General features: G+C 62.5%; 1 protein-coding gene across 10 annotated transcripts in view; it reads right to left on the bottom strand.

The window, feature by feature from the left end:
* Positions 1-17756, bottom strand: part of KDM4B (lysine demethylase 4B) — a 133942-nt gene that overhangs the window by 44405 nt on the left and 71781 nt on the right. For all 10 annotated transcript variants that reach the window (XR_006298219.1, XM_043586272.1, XM_043586269.1 and 7 more), the window contains 3 exons: positions 12392-12441; positions 8211-8314; positions 3603-3740 (listed from right to left, as the gene is read on the bottom strand). Coding sequence is in view for 9 of the 10 variants with exons in the window: in XM_043586272.1 (XP_043442207.1) it covers positions 3603-3740; positions 8211-8314; positions 12392-12441 (292 nt within the window). In the remaining variant the exon portion in view is untranslated. The remainder of the gene's footprint in view (positions 1-3602; positions 3741-8210; positions 8315-12391; positions 12442-17756) is intronic.

The raw sequence follows: 17756 nt of genomic DNA, 5'->3' as shown, positions 1-17756 counted from the left end.
GGGCTGCGCGATCCACAAACTGGCAGGAGGGTGGGACACAGAGGCAGGCGGCGTCTTCCTGCCCGTCCCCCCCACAGCGCGGGCCCGGGAGGGTCCCGGCAGCCCTCGTGGCTCTCCTCCTGGAGGCCGATGGGTGGAAAACGTTAGCGCCGGCCAAGCGGCTCAGGAAGGAAGACCACGGAGGACGGCAGACACCCAAACACCACGTCGACTCGAAGCTGGACCTTGGCCGCGAGGCCCGGGGGAGCTCCCTCCTAGAGCTCTCTGGCAAGAGGCTGCAAAGCCTGGGCTCCCTCTGGGGTTTTCCCGCCCGGAGGAACCTGGGAGCCCGTCTGGCCCGCGGGGGCCGACCAGCACCCGAGGCCTGGGCCTCCTGCTCCGCCACGGGAGGTCCGGTCAGTGACGCTCTTCCGGAGGACATCTCCCCGTGCCCACCAGCCCCCTCCCCGGCCCATCCAGAAGCTCTCGAGGCAGCCGCCGCGGTGCTGGGTGTGGAGCTCAGGGCCGGGAGGCCAGCCTGCTTGAGAGGGGAGCCCCTCTGACGCCAGAGACCCTGAGGGCTGGGAAAGGGCGCAGGAGGCAACGGGTCAGCCCTGACCGGCCGGAGCCAGCGCTGGCAGGAAAGGCTAGGGCCCGCCCGCACCATCGATCCTCGAGACCAGGGACAGCTCACTGCTCTTCAACGGCCGGGAGGCGACGGCCTTCAGTTCTGCAGGCCAGGTGGTCTCGGTCACAACTGCCCAACTCCGCCGTCACAGAGGGAAGCAGCCAGAGACAGCGTGTCAACGAATGGGCGTGGCTGGGTGCCAATAAAACTTTATTTATAAACCGGAAATCTGGGTTTCATCGAACTGGTGTGCTGTATATTCTTCTTGTGACTTTTTTTGGGTTTGTTGTTTTTTGTTTTTTGTTTTTTTCCACAACTCTCTAGAAAAATGTAAAAACTGTTCTCAGGTTGCAGACCACGCAAAAACAGCCTGCCAAATTTGGCCTGTGGGCCCGGGTTTGCAGACCCCTCTTCTAGAAGGAGAAAGCACATGAATTCCTGACACTGACAGAGGCCAGCCAAGCCCGAGAGCTGGGCTTCTCGTGCACCAGCACGGAGGGAGCCTGGGAGAAGAGGAACAACCTGAGAACCGAGTGAAAAGTCTCTAAAATCTGGAAAATGGGAACGCTTCTCCCTGGGGTCTGAGGAAGGTGTTGGAAGGAACTGGCCCAAGCCGAGATGGGGGTGGGCAGCTCAGGCCGGCAGGGAGAAGCCCTGGCTGAGGAAAATCATGCTAGAACCCTCCCCCAGCCCCACGCTCCATTCCCTAAAGTGTGGCCAAGGACGTAGCAGGTCCCCGAGAACCATGTGACCCGAACAACCTCCCTGCCCCTCCCAGGTCCTGCCTCGGACATGCCTCGGCGGTCATCCGTACGGCCAGCCGCCTCTCCTGCCTGGACTGGACTCTTTACGGGGCCGCGAGGCTTGCAGGAGGCCGAAACTGCCGCCCCCATCCCCTGGCCGGGAGCTGACGTCCTGGACGGCAGGGCCTGCCGCGCCATGGCCAAGGGCTGCTCCCGGCGGAACCCCACCCCCCCACCCCCCCCGCCGCCTTCCCGCCACAGGACCGGGCAGCTAGGGTGGCCCCGCGAGGGAGCCCGGCATGGGGCCCGGCCGCCCGCCCGAACCGCGGCTTGTGCGGAGCACCGCGCTCCACTTGTTCGGTAATTTCACGCTACGCCGCCCGGCAATGTAAGCGTGGAGGCCCAATCTAAGACGGCACTTCCCAAATGTCAGTTGTTTGTGAACACACGGCTGAACCCAAGATTGCTTTTAATATCCGGGCAGTCCCTGCCGGCCCCACTGCGGCTTCGGCCCTGACAGCACCTCCAGGACAAGCCTGCGATCTCGTCCAGACCTTACGACTCAATCGCGGCTCACGCCGCGGCAGGGGCTCTGTGCACGGGGCCCTGGAATTCTCCGAGCTTCCTCTCACCACCCACAGCGGCCTGCGGTCATCCACGCAGAACCACACCCACACGGGACGTTTGATGGCTCCTTTACACGTCTCCTCTTTGAGCGAAGCCAGTGTCTCTGCCAGAGACACCCTCCCCCGCCGCTAAAAATCCCGACACTTAAACCCCCAGAGCGCCTCTCCAGCCTCCTTCCAACAAAGCCCGCGTCCTTTTCTAAACCGCACTCCAACAGCAGAGCCAGAGACACGGGTGGTTAGAAGAATAAAGGTTAGCCAGTTCGTCGAGGCCTGAGCTGTCCGCCAGAAATAGAACGCCAGCCACCTGTGCGATCTTCGTTTGTCTGGTCTCCACGGTCAAAGGTAAAAAGGAACAGGTGACGTTCACTTTAACATTTCGTTTCACCCAATCTACCTAAAAACACAGCCTACATAAGCAGCACTACCAAGTACTTGGGCAACATTTCACACCCCTTGTTACGCAGAACCTTGGACAGCGTGCGTGTTACACTCTCAGCTCGCGGCCACGACACCCACACGTGGCCAGCCGCCACGCACTCATCACCACCGGGTCCCCACTTCTGGATCTGGTGGGAAACGCACCGTCTGCCCTGGTCCCGGGCCCTGACTCGGAAGCAGCCAAAAGCAATTCCTCGGGGGAGCCCCCAGGCTCCCACTTGGGAGCCTGGCGGGATGTACCCCATTTTCACACCGCATTGGCCTCGCCGGAGGGGGCTCTCCTGTGCCGGGTGCCCCCAGCACTAGGGAGCCATGAGTAACCGGGTCCGTCTGCAGCGGGCAGAGGCCGGAGGGGCCAAAACCCTGGGCCAAAGCCCGAGCCCAGCCTGACGGGAAGACTGCCATCTTGTGCTGAGGCCGGGATAGGGGCCTCGGGCCTCGGTGGCAGTCCTGGGAAGAAGGCCCTTGGTCCAAGCAGCTGTGCGCCCACCACCAGCCCCTCCTTGCTGCCTCCTAGGCTCCAACCCCCCACTAACTAGGGGTCTGGACTAGGGGTCTGGGATGTGTACATCCCATCGCCGGGCCCCCAGAGCCGTCTCGGGCTCCAGAGGGAGCCAAGGGAGCGAGTGGAGGGAGGGAGGCAGGTAGACACGAGCCCACCTGTGCCCAGCAGCTCCCAGGAACCTGCCACCCTTCGAGCTGTCAATGAAAACCACACAGACGGGTACGTGTGGAGCCAAGGGCATTTGGGAACAAGAACTCAGTTCAGATGTCAAATCTGTCGGCCAGTAACCGGCCCTCTTACAACAGAGCAGGAAATTCCCGGGAGGAGAATCAGAGGAGTGTTCCTGTCCCCCGGTGACCTCCATGCACAGCCCAGACCACCAGGAAGTCCTCGGGCCCAGACAGTAGAGTCTGCCAGGAGGGAAAGCCCTCGGCCACAGGTCCCAGGCTCCAGGCGGACACCCACCCACCCGCCCACCTGCCCCCTGCCGCCTCCCTGTCCGTTCCAGGCGAGGAACGTGCTGGGGAGGAGTTCCCGGAGGATCCCGGAAACAGACCCGGACGGAGAGGCCAGGCCCCCGCCGAGTAGAAACAGAGGCTGCAGGGGCCCCGGTCCGACGGGGCAGGCTGAGGGGGGCCGACTGCCACGTGGGCCCTGTCGCAGGGCCTGCGGGCACTTACCTGAGTGGCCACCTTGCCGTAATCGATCCACCGCAGGGTGGCGAAGTTCGTAGATTCCGCGCAGTTGAACCCGTGATTGAACCCGGCGTGGTAGCCGTAGGGGAACGTGATCATGAACTCCCCAGCCTCCTGCGTGATCTGAGGGGGGAAAGGGACAGGTGAGTGGGGAGCCAGCAGCTGAGGGGCGAGGCCAAGTGAGGAATGGCATTCGCTGCTCGGCTCACCTACCAGAAGCAACGCTGGCCCAGGCCAGGCTGGTGGCCAAGGCCACCAGGAGCCACCGCCAAGTACAGCAGGGGCACGTGGGATCAAGGACTTCCCAGCAAGCGCCAGGGAGCCCCGACGTCGGGAGCGAGTGGAGGTCTGCCCGGGGGAGGGTAGCCCCACTGCACGGGCCCCAGCTGATCTCCCACACGGTTTATACAGCAGGCATGGCCGTGGCCAGCAGGAGAGCTCTGCCGTGGCCCGCCGCGCACCGGAGCCCAGGGTGACGTACCCCAAGGTGACAGGCGCTCTGTTTTTTGCGGGGCGGACGCCTGGGGGGCTCAGTCGGTTGAGTGTCCGACTCTTGGTTTCAGCTCAGGTCATGATCTCAAGGTCCGTGGGATCGAGCCCTGCGCTGGGCTCTGTGCTGACAGCGTGGACCCTGCCTGGGATTCTTCCTCCCTCCCTCTCTCTCTGCCCCTCCCCCACTAGCACTCTCTCTCAAAATAAATAAATAGTCTTAAAAAAAAAAGGACACCCTCTAGACACACGGGGCTATTCAATGCTATGCCTCTGGGCGCTCTCGGCTGCAGGGAGGGAAGGGGTCTCCTGGTCTGGAGGTAGGTGGCCGTGTCCCGTCTGCCGTCCACGTTCTGATACAGCATCGGGGGCTGGTGAGGAGGTGCAGACAGCACTGGCCGCAGCCGCAGAACCCTTTGGGCACAGGACAGGGCGTGCTCAAAGTACAGGGTCTTTCTAGCCCTTGTGAGGAAAAAACATCCAGCTGCATGCATAAAAACATTCCTGGAAAATGACCCGAGTCTTCTGGCCGTCATAAGACAGGGTCCGTCCCTCATATCCCGGGAGGTGGCTCCTTCCCAGCGAGAAACATGTTATATAACACGTTACAAGCATGTTGTAAGGACACAACGTCAAGGTCGGAACTCTGTCACGTGAGCTGATGTTTCTAGACTATTCAAATGGTCTGATCCGATCTCTCAAACAGACCCCAAACCAAGGAGCTGGGTGTGAGTGACAGGGAAGAGGGCCCACAATGAGCCCAGACAGGCTTCTGGAACCTCCACTCCCAGGCCTGGAGGAAAAAGGTGGGGGCTGCAGCCGCACCCCTGGCCCCACTCCGTGAGTACTATTCTCTCTCACTGTCCCAGAACACGACAGGCGGGGCTGGTGGCCCAATCCATGGATGTGGAAACCGAGGCTGGCGGCGAGGGAGTGACAATGTAGAGTCCGAGTGGTTACAGGTCGTCTGGAGTTCTGAGTAACCAGCGCCCCACACAGGAACGGACCACGCCGGGCAGCCCCCTGCCGCCCGCGATCCCCAACCTGGGAGATGTGCCTCTGTTACCGGGGGGTACGTCTCTTTCTAGGGTTTCATTCAACGGCCTCGCTCGGACTGCGCTCCTGTGTCTGATTCTGTCCTCGGTGCGTCTTCGAGGCCCTCGGACCCCTCCCAGTCCCGAAGGGTATTCCGTCGTGTGGCCGCGTCGCTGTCTGCTCATCGGCTCCTCTGGCGCGGGGCTCTGGCGAGTACGGCTGCAGGGGGCGCTGTGCTCCAGGCTGCGCACACGGACAGACGGACAGACGTGTGCTTGTGTTCCTGCGGGGTCTCCGGGGGGGGGCAGGAGGTGGAGGTTCCCAGGCAGCTGCCCGGCGGGTTTTCTGCAGCGGCCGCCCGTTCTGCGTCCCTGCTGCCGGTGGTGGGAGTGTGGATTTTCGCCGCGCCTGCGGGTGGGCCGCAGTATCTCCCCGCTTTGGTCGCCTCTCCCCGAGGTAGACGGGTGCGTCTGTCCCCTTCTGCAAAGTGTCTCCTTCTGCCCCCACTTACTCGGCTGTTCATCTTTCTACTGTGGCTTTGGAGGAGTGCTCAAGCTTGCTAATCTTTATTTATTCCTCCAGAGAGATGAATAGTAAAACTTGCTGGATTCGTTTAAGTAGCCCATAAGAAGTCGAACCCTGAGGGGGTGGGGGCAGGCGGGAGATGGGGGGCGGGAGACTTCCAGAAGCCAACCACAGCGTCAAAAATCAATCAAAGCCGACACAGCCTGGAGAAAAGCCAGTCCTTAAGAACACGAAGATATTTTTCTTTTCAAGTAATGAATTGCACCAATCAAGGGAAGTCAGTGTGCATTAAGTTATATTTTTAAATTCCTGTCCAAGTGACAGGCGTGTGGGGGATGGAGCGCACACACGGCGGGAGACGGGGGCGGAGAGAGAACACCCAGGGTCCCCAGGGCCCCAGCAACCCCCGTCCACAGCAAGGATTCTCTGGGCTGGCTCCTGTCACAGGATCGCGTGAAACGGGTTGCAAATAAAATCATAATGTAGAATATTTTTTTTCTTTTAGAATGTGTACTGATTTTCTTATCGTTTTTGAGCTGACCTTGGACGGCACCATCCCCCTCTTCCTCCAAGCGTCCTCCCCTGCTCTCCTCCCTCCCTCCAGCAGGAGGCATGGGGCCTGGCACAGGCTGGGAGCCCCATTGCGGGGGTGGGGGGCTCACTGCAGGGTCCCTGGGAGGCGGGGCTCCGGGAGCCCGGTGCGGGCAGGTGCCTCGGGCAGACTTTAGAGCCCGCTCTCCCTGCCGACCCCTCCACGGACCAAGGCCCAGAACAGGTGCGCTCCGTGAGGATGGCAAGGAAATTATGTTCCTGTCACCCAACTCTACATCCTGGTGGCTTCATCTCGAGCCCGCAGTGTCTGTCCTCCATGTCACAGCCGTCAACGTTATCCCGACGATAAATTAGAAGGCACTTGGGATGATGGATGCAAGCCGTGAAGGGAATGCCAGCCCCAGACGCCAGTCATGGAGAAAGCCTGAATTCAGCTGCTTCCTCGAGCTCTCGCAGAATAAATGAGGAAGTCCGTGGCAGATTACAGAAATACACACTTTTAATTATTAAAAAGCTCTGCTATTGATCTGCTTTTTCTTCCAGAAGTAAATACCATTACGGAGATTTATAAGCGGAGGGCGGGAGGCCCTCCCCCCCAGGGCTGCCAGGAATTCAGATGAGGACCCAGACGGGGCATTCATCTGGAGCCCGACGCCGCTCCCTGCTGGCCCGGCCGCGGCCTTCGCCCCGCAGGCCCCGCAGACGGCCGGGCAGGGGTGAGGGGAGCGGGGCCTCTGAGGCCAGCGGCCCCGCCTTCCGTACACAAAGTGCAGTGCCCACGTGGGCAGCGACGCGGGAGACCGGAGGGTGCCCCCGCCAGCCCACCCCTCCGACCGGCATCTCCCTCTAGGAAGCGGCGCCCGGGAGGACGTTCTCCACAGGCCGCGGGAAAGCACACCCTCCTCACTTCCGCCAGCAAGGCTGTGTCTGTTCTCCTGGCAGCCGGGGCGCTGGAACCAGGAGGGGAGGAGCGGAAGGCACGGAAGCCCTGTGTCTCTCACAGCAGAACGTCCCGCTGTCTGATGGACGAGCCCGACAGTGAGAGCGAATCCCCGACCTGAGCACCACGGCTGCAGGCGGTTTGATTGAAATGTCAGAAGCGATTTCCGACTCGCCGACACTCGCGGCAAGAATGCAGCGCGAGGGTCCCGATCGCGCAACTTGCCCCCGCGCCTGACAAACGCTCTCGTACGGAGGCCTTCAGGAATCAGACCCTCGGGAGCCTCTTCCTCTCCGGCTGGCCCTCGGTGCCCAGCCCAGAGGCTGCCCGGAAGGTTGCAGGCACGTCCCCCACGGGGAGCCGGGCCTGGCCGATCCTGGCCGATCCTGTCCGCGAGGCCTGTCTGTGGGGAAGCGCCCCACCCCCGGGCAGAGCCCCGGACAAAGGCCCAGCCTCCCCCTTCCCCCACCCCTCCCCCGCAGGGTCCCCGCCAGCCACCCAGATTCCCCAGCCTCAGGCCTCATGCATCACAGGCTTTCCCGGACGAGCGGAGCGGCCCCTGGAGCAGTAAATTGAATGAGTTCACAGTCTTCGTGCTGCGGGAGAGCCAGATAGATCATCTCCAAACAGGTATTCCTTCTCTCAAAGGATGTCTGCAGTGGGCCACGGGGTGGGGCCAGAGATCGGGGCCAAGTCGGGGCGTCTGGGGGCGCAGAGAGGCCTGCCCGGTTCTCCGGGGGCTTCCTGGGAAGCTGGCAGGAGCCGCCCCTCCCCTGCCACCCTGACCCTGCAGGGCCCTGCTGGCAGCTGCCAGCCCCACCAGACAAGGGACTGGGTCTGCGAGGGGCTGGGAGGCAAGGCGAGGCCCCACTCGACTCCCCCCTCTTCTATCCTCACCGCCCACCACAGCCCAGCCCAGCCAGCGCACTCTCCTCTGGCTTGCCAGTGCTCTAGAACCTTCTTGAGGGGTGAGAAGCCAGTTTCCCGGGACGTTGGTGGTTCCCTGGGCCACAGCCCCAGCAGCCCCAGCAGCCCCAGCAGCAGCTACGTACCCGGCTGAACGGGATCCCGTACTTCTTGAGGATGATGGGCGAGATGAGGGTCATCTTGTGCCGCAGGAAGGCGTCACAGCCCTGGGAGCTCCCGGGGAAGAACCCTAGAGCAGAAAAGATGGGTGTCAGCCTGACGGGTGGCGCTGGGAAGGCCTCTCTGTGGGCGGCGCCTTCCCCCAATCAGGCACGGGGTGTGGTGCCCCCAGCTCCGAGGGAATGAAACGCACAGGACCTCGTCGCAAAGCCACGTGCTCTGCTGGTGGCCGGGAAGGCAGCCCCTCAGACCCCCAGTCAGCGAGCCCAGAGCCCAGCTGTGCAACACAGCGTGCCCCAAGTTACAGATGGGGTGCGGGCCTCCCCCCTGAGCACCCCCCAAACAAAACCCGTGCCGCATCGCACGGGCGCAGTCGCTCAGCCAGTGCGTTGGTGTAGCCGGGGAGACGGGACGCAGGAAGGACGCGCTCACACCGGAAGTCACGGCCGTGCCCCCCACACAAGCAAGTCACGGACAAAGAGGAAGGAAGGCCTCAGCGCGGGCACGGGCTCTGCCTGGGCTCTTCGCACACACGGTCCCCACGGCAGGCGAGGAGACAGAGGCTCCAGCTGCCGACTGGCCCTCTGAGGCCCTCAGTCTGGCGGGCAAAGGGCCGAACAACCCGACCCGGCCTGCGGCTGTGTCCACCCCTGACCGTCTGTGACAGAGGGGGTCTGAGTTCCCGCCCGGGGACGCTTTCTGTCTCCCCGAATGCCACACAACCGGTTTATAACAATGTGTGCAGGGGCACCTGGGCGGCTCCGTCGGTTAACCACCCGACGACTCTTGGTTTCCGCTCAGCCCACGATCTCCCAGTTTAGTAGTTGGAGCCCCGCGTCAGGCTCCGTGCCGACAGCGCAAAGCCTGCTGGGGACTCTCTCTCTCTCTCTCCTTCTCTCTCGGCCCCTCCAACCCCTTCTCAAAATAAATAAACTTAAAAACACGTAAAGCGACGTTTGTAAATGTACAGAAGTCAGACTGTCAGTTCTACTTGCTCAGAACTGTGTTTAACACAGTTCGGAGACCTTTCCAAGTCACCAGTGGCCCAAATCAATGCCACGTAGGTCTAGCAGTTAAAGAAAAGCCGGGCCCGGCATCCCACGCAAAGGTCCTGGGCCTCTCGCCCAAACCACGACCGACAGACGGCACAGTCTCGGTGAGGTGCAGGACGGGTTCTCAAGGTCCCGCTCCCTCCAGGACTGTCCCCCAGGCACAGCCGGCCCGCCCAGGGATCCTGCCGGGAGCCGACCCAGACCTCGGGCCCCCGGCCTCCAGGCCAGCGCACGTCCCCATGGGTCGCCGAAGAGGGCACACTCCCACGTGCGTGCGTGCTGTGAGCCAGCGCTCGGCCCCACCCCCACCACCCACACACACCTGCTGGGGCAGGAGGGCTTCCAAGCGACAGAGTCACGGTGTCGGGGGTGGGGGGTGGGGCGCCCGCCAGCCAGGACACGACTGCCAGGTTCTGGCAAGTGCGAGGGATTACTGAATCCAGCAACTTTCCTCTGTGCTAAAAGCGTTTCAATTAGAGTTATGGCCCCTGCCGCCCGGCCCGCGGCCTCTCTGCAGTTCTTTTTAATGCACAGTTTAAGTGGCTCTCATTAAAGCTCTAATAAAGGCGCACATTTTAAGTGATTAGCACCAATAACGCGCCAACACATTAATGCTCTCTCCGTGGGCTCCACGACTCTCCCAGCGAGCCCATTTGGAGCTCGGCTATTCATTTTCCATATTCATCACAAACTCATTCCATCCATCTCAATAATGGAGCCTGTGGCGCGCGCCCCCCAAAAACTTTGGAAGGGACACCGAGGAGGGCAGTGACTCACTTGCCCTAGAACCTCTCCCGCCCTCCCTCTGCGGAGGGGCGCAGGGGAAGCGCGAAGCCAGCCCTCCCCCAGGCCAGACCAGTCCACACCGGTCACAAAGCAACGTGGGGAGGCTCCCGGAGGCCTCCGGCTCCTGGCCCACCTGTCCCAGCCACTGTGCCTCCCGCACGCCCCGAGACAGGTTCCCGGGCAGCAGGGCCCCGGCGCGAGGAGGACGTGGGGAGCCGGCCGGGCTCCAGGGAGAGTGGCCATGATCCCACGGGATCCCGTGCCTAGCTTTTCTGGGGGGCGTTCAGATCACCCAAAACTTGTCTAGTGGAAAAGGCACAGAGAGGAAGAAGGGGCCGGGCGTGACTGCAGAATCCAGCAGAAAACCGGGCCGGGCTGTGGTCACCGGAGGCCACCCGTGCGGATCGCTCCGTGGCGGCTCCTTCCATGGCTGTGTAGGTGTGGGAGGCCCCACGGTGGCCCCCCGAGATGTCTACGTCCTGCTCCCCAGTACCTGTGACTATGTTGCCTTCCGCGTGGCAGGGGCTCCACAGAAGGGATTACGTGCAGGAGCCCAGGATGGGGGCGACCCCCGGGTCACCACAGGGTCTCCACGGGAGGGAGGCAGAGGGAGGCCCTGACCACAGAGGGGAGAGCACGTGACCACAGACAGGGACACAGGCTGACACCGGCGTCTCTGGGGGCAGGAGCCCGGGCAGCCCAACCCCGAGACCCGGGTCAGACAGACCCCTGAGCCCCAAACGTGAGGGAGTAACTGTGTGCGTTTAACTAGGGCTGTTTTAGAGCAATTCCAGGTTCACAGCAAAGCTGAGAGAATCGTGCTGCTTGGAGCCACTGACTCGGGAGTGATTTGTCACAACAGCAACGGCAGAGAAAAATAAGAAAGACATTTCTCGACTTGTATTTTCCAATTAGTATTTGTGTTTCCAACTTATGTTTAAAACAGTGCGCGGGGAAAGCATTTCTATTTGGGTGTCACCTGAGATGTTACGAAGGAAGAGAAATCGCTCTTTGCCGGGGCGCTAACTGGCATTTCTAGGGTGACGAGCGTGTTCCCGACAGCAGGCTCCAGCCCGGGAAGGCCGGGTCCGGGTCTCCAACGGAAACGTGAGCCTGGCTGCACGCTCGGCCGCGGGGCCGGCCTCACTCCCGGGACAAGCCTCCCTGTGTCCTCGTCCTCGGGGGAAACCGTGCAGCAGGCGTTTGCTGAACAGACGTGCGGCTCCGAGTGCGGCCAGTTCTCAGAAGTTCTCGGAAACAGCGACCGTTTCCCTCTCCCAAGCCAAACGGGGCAGGGGAAGAGGGTGGCGGGCACTCTCTGAGGGAGGCAAGAGGAGGGGTCAAAGGACCCAGCAGGAAGTTGGGGAGGCTGTGCCGATGCTGAGAGATGGCTTCTGGAAGATTCCCCTGGCTGCCAGGGGAGGGCGGGCAGGCTGCTGCCACAGCCACCCAGAGGGACGGCCCCGCACTGTCCCGAGGGGGCTCCTGAACCACAGGGCCATCACCCCACCCGCCCCGACTACCGGGTGCTGCCTGCCGGCGAGGCCCAGACGCTTTGGGCCAACGGGGTCTGTTAACGTCCTCGGAGGCACTCAGGGCCACCCGACGTGAGAACAGAGCAGGGCGCCGTGACGGGGAGCAGCGAGAAACCTCACCAGCCCCTTTGTCGCAGTGGCCGGGGGCCTCAGCGTCACCCAGCCCGGTGTCTGGCTTGTCTCCAAGGATCCCGTGTCCCGAGGGCCTGCCTTTACCCCGAGGCGTCAGTGCCCTCTCTCTGGACACAGCTGGGGACTCACCGTGACAAATCCCGTCCTCCCAGGAGGCCCCCTCGGGCCCAGGCCAGCACACGCAGGCGGACACCCTCACGGTCACCATGCGGCTGCGGGGCACAGGGCAGGGGCTCCTAACTGGACGTCTCACTTTCCAGACTGGACACAGACCCGAAGGCCCAGAGGAGGGCGCGATGTAGTACCAGGCGCCAGGGGGGGACGAAAGACCACGGCTGCCCTCCCTGGCCCGCGGGAGCCTGCAGTCACGTCCCGCAGCTCCGTGCTAACACGCCGGGAAAGAGTGCTCCAAGCAATGGCATCTGCGCGTCACTCACAGAGCGACAAACCCCAGCGCAGGGTCTGTGGTCACGAGAGGGAAAGGGAATGGAAAACCAGACAGGGACACCTTATAGCACGCCAGCCCCCCCAGAGATGGACACTCACACAAGGAGCGCGACCCGAGACGCTGGGGCCAGCCCCCACCCCCGCCCCACCCCCGCCCTCGGCCCAGGTCCCCGCCCGCGGGGGGCAGACACCTACCGATGGCCAGCCGCTCCAGGCGCTTGCCGTGCTCCGGTGGGATGGCGTACCTACGAGAGAAGGGAGGCACGTCAGAGGCGAGGTCACGGGCCGCCACGCGTTTGAGGGACCTGGGGCTGCGGCCACGGCCTCGGGGAGACATGCGGGCCGTGCACAGAGCAGAACCGGGTGCGGTGAGAAGGGTGAAGGGCAGCAGGGAGGGTGCCGGGGGAGGGACCCACACAGAAGTGAGGAGGGGTGGGGCGGGAGGGCCCCTCCACGGCGGTGACGGCACCCGCCCCACGCCGGCACTGGTCAGGGCCACCAAAGCCTCCACGAGGCTCAGAGAGCGGACCACGAGAAAGCAAGCAGGGGGCCTGAGGGGGGAACAGGAAGGTCCCCAGCCTCCCTCTGTCGCCTCCCTGCCTCCCGCTCCCCCAGCCCCGGGACCAGGAGCCGACAGGGAAGGAGCTTCAGGAACGAGACTCCGTTTGTCACCACTTGTAAGTTTTAGCTTCACACGTTCTACGTTTGAGAGATTGCCGAGTCCCCGTCATAAACAAGAAAGACGTGAGGTGCCAGTTTGCCAACAGATGAAACGAGAGTGACACCCGCTAATGCTGTGTGCGGAGGCTGGCGCGGGGGGCCCGCCTGGGACCCGTTCCCGGCAGGCAGCGGCCACGGGGGGGGGGGGGCCGGCGGGGGTGCGAGGAGCCCGCCCCAGCTGACACAGCACCCTGGCCACCCCGGCAAGACAAAAAGCTCCACGCTCAACAGAGGCAGCCAGAACCGGCACGTCGGCCCTTCGCGCCACAGAAGTGCTGAGCACAGGCCGTCTGTCCGTCCCGCGGAGGAGGAGGCGGGGAGCACAGGAGTCCCCAGGACAGTGGCGACCCCGCCCCCAGGGGTCACGGGGCGACGTCTGGGGACATCCGTGGTTGTCACACTGGGGGGGGGGGGGGCTCCTAGCATTGAGCGTGGGGGGGGCCAGGGATCCCACTCAGCGCGCCCAGTGCCCGGGGCGCCCTGGGGACAACAACCCGCCCCGTGTCCACAGTGCCGAGGGGAGAGACGCTGCGTCCGCACGCCTCTCGTTCTAGAACGAGTCGGATGTGGGGGGCGCAGGGCGCGGCACGCCCTCCGCCCACACTCACAGTGGGGGACGCAGGACAGGAACAACACAGGACACAGAAGCCGGCCCGGACTCCGTGGCGGGCTAAGTCCACGCCGACCGAGACATTTATTATTGCTTTTTAACAAAATAAAAGGGGGCGGGGGTAGGAGGTAACGCCGTCTCTGATCCGACGGACAAAAATAATCAATTTCTGGGCACGGCGCACGGCCCTTGCGGAGACAGCACAGGACCTGCAATTCTGCTGCTGCTGCTGCTGGAGAACTTTCCACGGTCTGGACAAAGATGAGGTGACTCTTTTTTAAACAGCCTCGTATCACGTACATAAAGATGATAAAAGTTAATCCCAATCCAAAGCACCTTTGTGGGATTAACATCCCCCCCAAACAAGGAAATGAAACATTCCAGTCCTTCTGGGAACTTGCCGGAGGACGGGAGGAACTAATTTATGACTCCAAGGCTGTGATGATTAATGCAATATCCCCAGTCTACAATGCTGCTTTCACTTAATTACCGCCTGTAATTGGGAGTTGTAAAGATAAGATTAATTGAATCTGGTGCATGTTAAAAGTTTAATACATTGGAACGTGGCTCCTCTGTTATCGGAAAGTACAGACCGCAAGACGCTGGGCTGAGCACTGAGAAGCGCAGCCCCTGGAGGGATTAGAAAGGACTGGCGGACGGGAAGCCGACAGCCTCGGGGACTTCTGGACTCCAGTGGCCAAGGGAGAGCTGCCCTCCCGCCGCCTGGAACAACGCACGACAGCCTCAGCATGCTGAGAAGGCCCGGCGCCAGCGATGCGCGCCCCCCGCGCACCCTCAGGGGCTCGGCAAGACGCAAGCCTCAGATTTTGAGGGGAGACGAGCAGAACTGGGGTGTGGGTGCTTTACGACACACGGCTCTGAGCGAGGGGCGGGTGCGCGTCTGTTAAAACACACTGGGGCCTTCCGACGGCCGGGAGAATCCGGCACTGTGGGCGGCAGGGTCCCCCGGAGCCCTCTCTCCATGCCAGCGCCCTGGGGAGCCCTCCACGGTGGGGGCCCAGGTGAGCTGGCTACAGACCTGGCCTCCCAACAGCAACGGTCACGTGTCCCCGGAGGGAAGCCCCCAGGCCCCACGGGGCCCCCAGAGCAGAGCCGTGTCACCCTCGTCACGGCCACATGTGGGGGCCTCACTGCCCCTCGGCCCGGCTCTGGGAGGGAAAGGAGGAGGGAAGAAACACAGCTATCTGGGTTGAGCGTGTTTGTTCGCTAACCCCCGAGGCAGGAGCATCTGTCTGGCCATTACCGAGCGAGTTCTCGGGGCCATAAAACAGAGTCGGTTTTATTGGTCACCAACATGGGGGCAATTTGTCTCGCTCCCCAGGACCTCCGTCCCCATCACAAGGTCAAACTTCACGGCCAACAGCAATCCACTCTGCCGGCCTGCAAGCCCAGTGGCCAGTCTCTGGACGCGGCGGCCCGTCACCCGGTGGCAAAGCGTTCCTGCACGGTGTCCTCAGACAGACAGCCTCCCCGGGCCCAGTCCAGTCCGGGTGGCCAGCTGTAGGGCCCGGAGGGTGCGAGGCCCAGGGGCACACCTGTCATGGTGGAAGAATCTGGAGAAGCCGGGATCAAACATGGGGGCAGAGCAATCCCCAGAACCCAGTGAGGTGGGAGGGGGCGAGCCGACTGGGGCCCGGCGAGCAGAACCAGACACGGGGAGTGCGGGGGGCCAGGGGAGCCCCGGGGAAGGCCGCAGGAGGTACGGCGGCCCGCGTGGGGTCGCTCGGGCGCCTCTGGCCGCAGCCCCCGTTTGCCTGGGACGGTCTGGCAGCTGCCGTGGGCCTGTCTGAGCTGTCTGAGGGGGGCGTTGGCCGAGCCTCGGGCCCACGGTGAGTCCTGCACCTGAGGTCGGCCAGGCAGGCGTCTGAACTTTCTCCACAGTGTCCCACGGGGTGTTTTTCTCTCCGTGTTTCCCCAGCCCTACCCCCTCCACACACTCTCTCTGCTCTGGAACCTTCCCCACAAAGTCCTCCCGGACAACACTAAACCGGAAAGTCACGGAAAAGTCGGTGCTGTCGGAGCGGTATCCCTGGCAACCACCCCAGGTGACCCTGCAGCAGGACTCGACAGGCTCCATAACTCCAGGCTTAATGCCGCGGAATTACCGAGAAGGCCGAATTCAGGCCTCGTTTGCCAGACGCCCTTTTCGGAGAGGCAGCCGTCTGCAAACATCAGGGGCTTCGGTGGGAAAAGAAAACATTTCTAGACTAGGAAAAAGGCACGCGGGAGAGACCAGGGCCCCGGGAACCGGGCCCCCAGGTGAGGGGGGAAGACGCGTGATGTGCAACGGTTGGAAGGCCATTACAGTCCCGCCGTTTCACGGTTCAAACAACCGACCCAACAGAAGGAACACACTTCAGGCACGATGGTGAGGGGCCAGCCCGACGTCCAGAGAGCGAGTTTCAGAAGGAAGCGATGGCCGGGTCCGAGGAGGGGCGGGATGGGTCACTCTGGGAAGGCGGGCGTCCCCCAGCCTTCCCGGGGTTTCCTGGTCCTCCGTTTACCCTTTGAGGTGCTTGTGGACAACGCACCCCCGTCAATCACGGCCGCCCCAAAAGGCCAAGCTGAAACCCACAAACCTGCCCACGGGGCTGGGTCCAGGGCGGTGAGCAGTCACATCCAGGGCCCACAGCCTGGTGTTGGGGAGGATCTGACCTGTCTACAGGGGGGTCAGGAACACGCGTGCTGGAGAGGGGCAGCGCGCGGCTCAGTGCTCTTGTTCTGACGGTGAGGCCAGAGGACAGGATGTCTTGCCAGCCCCACTGAGGCCAGGCCGGGTCCAAGGCGGGACACCGCACGGCCCCAGACGTCAGGAGGCTTCTGCCGGCACAGGTCACCACAGACTCCGTGGGCCTGATAAAGACACTCCAGGGCTTGTGACACTGGGCAGGTCGGGGGTGCTGGGGCAGGCAGAGGCCTCCGCCTGGCAGCCAGGCAGCTCTCGGGGCCGGACAGAGCTGGGCAATTAAAAGGCGATGTGTCCTCCGCGGGCAGGCCCGCCGGCCGGCCCAGGGACAGGCCGCTTCCATTTGACTGACTCACCGGCCCGGGAAAGTCTTCCTGTCCGCCGCGGAGGATGCTATTAATAGTGTCATTTTCTTGGTGTTTTGTTTATTCCCCTGGAATGGCTTGATGGATGTGAATAATTATCAGACTATAAAAGCCAGCAAATGTGCTATTTTCTATCGCTCTAAATCATCAAACAAATAAAGTGTGAAACAGCATTTTTGAATATAATTTTCCCCTCTAATGGCTTAGAATTATTATCAAGAACAATGAAAATAAATAAGCAAATGCCTTGTGAGTTAAAAATTAAACGAGCGTGTCACGAAGAGGAACACAGACTGTCTTGGAGAGCGGGGACCTGTTCGGGAGCCATTAGTTACAATGAGGACGAGTAGCAGGGCTCTGGGCCGTGCAGGCCCCTCCGGCCAGAGAGTCGAGCGCCTGCGCCCGCCCGCCAGCCACCCCTCGTCTCCTCGAACGCGCCGGCTGCCCCAGGCCGCGGGGTCTGTTACAGGTGGACAGGGGTCCCTTGCCGGGAGGGCAGCATTTCCATGGTAATGAGGCAACTCCCAGCATGCTCTCCTGCAAGGATAAAAGGCTCACTGGGCCCCAGGCTCTCAAGTCCCCGGCCGCCCTTCCCTCCAGGCCCCTCAGCACCTGCTGGGGGCCCCGTGCTGCCCGCAGCCGTCTGGCTCTGGAGTCAGGACATGCGACGCCGTGATGCTTTCTTTCTTCCCCAAGGCTCTGGTGACTCTGCCGGTGACGAGCGTCCAGCCTGACAGCTTCCACTGCGCGAGGCTCCCGGCCATTAGGTGCCGTGACGAGAAAGCTCATCTCCCCACCCTCCTCCCTCGCTGTTGAAGAACGTGTGCCCAGAGCAGGGGTCCAGCCAGGAGCCCTTTGGAAATGTCAGCTCGGCCTGACGCGTGTTGGAGGGTGAGGAAGTTAATTTCACAGTGTGTGCACAAGGCCTGGGGAGACAGGCCCCTGGCCGTTTAACATGCCATAATTACGGAAACAGAAACAAGAAGGCAGGGGCCACTAGAAGTGCTGAGACCGCGTGTCAAGTCGGAGGCCACCTGGCACGAGCAAGCCGTCCACACAAGCCCCGGAGGCCACGGCGGCTCCAAATGCCAGCAGCCCCGCTAGGGCCCCGCGTGCTGGGCGTGTGGAAAGGGCCATCATTACTGCCGTCCTCACACA

This window comes from Prionailurus bengalensis, chromosome A2 (assembly GCF_016509475.1).
Source record: "Prionailurus bengalensis isolate Pbe53 chromosome A2, Fcat_Pben_1.1_paternal_pri, whole genome shotgun sequence".
NCBI classification, from domain to species: domain Eukaryota; kingdom Metazoa; phylum Chordata; class Mammalia; order Carnivora; family Felidae; genus Prionailurus; species Prionailurus bengalensis.
This window is presented reverse-complemented; position numbering and strand designations above follow the sequence as displayed.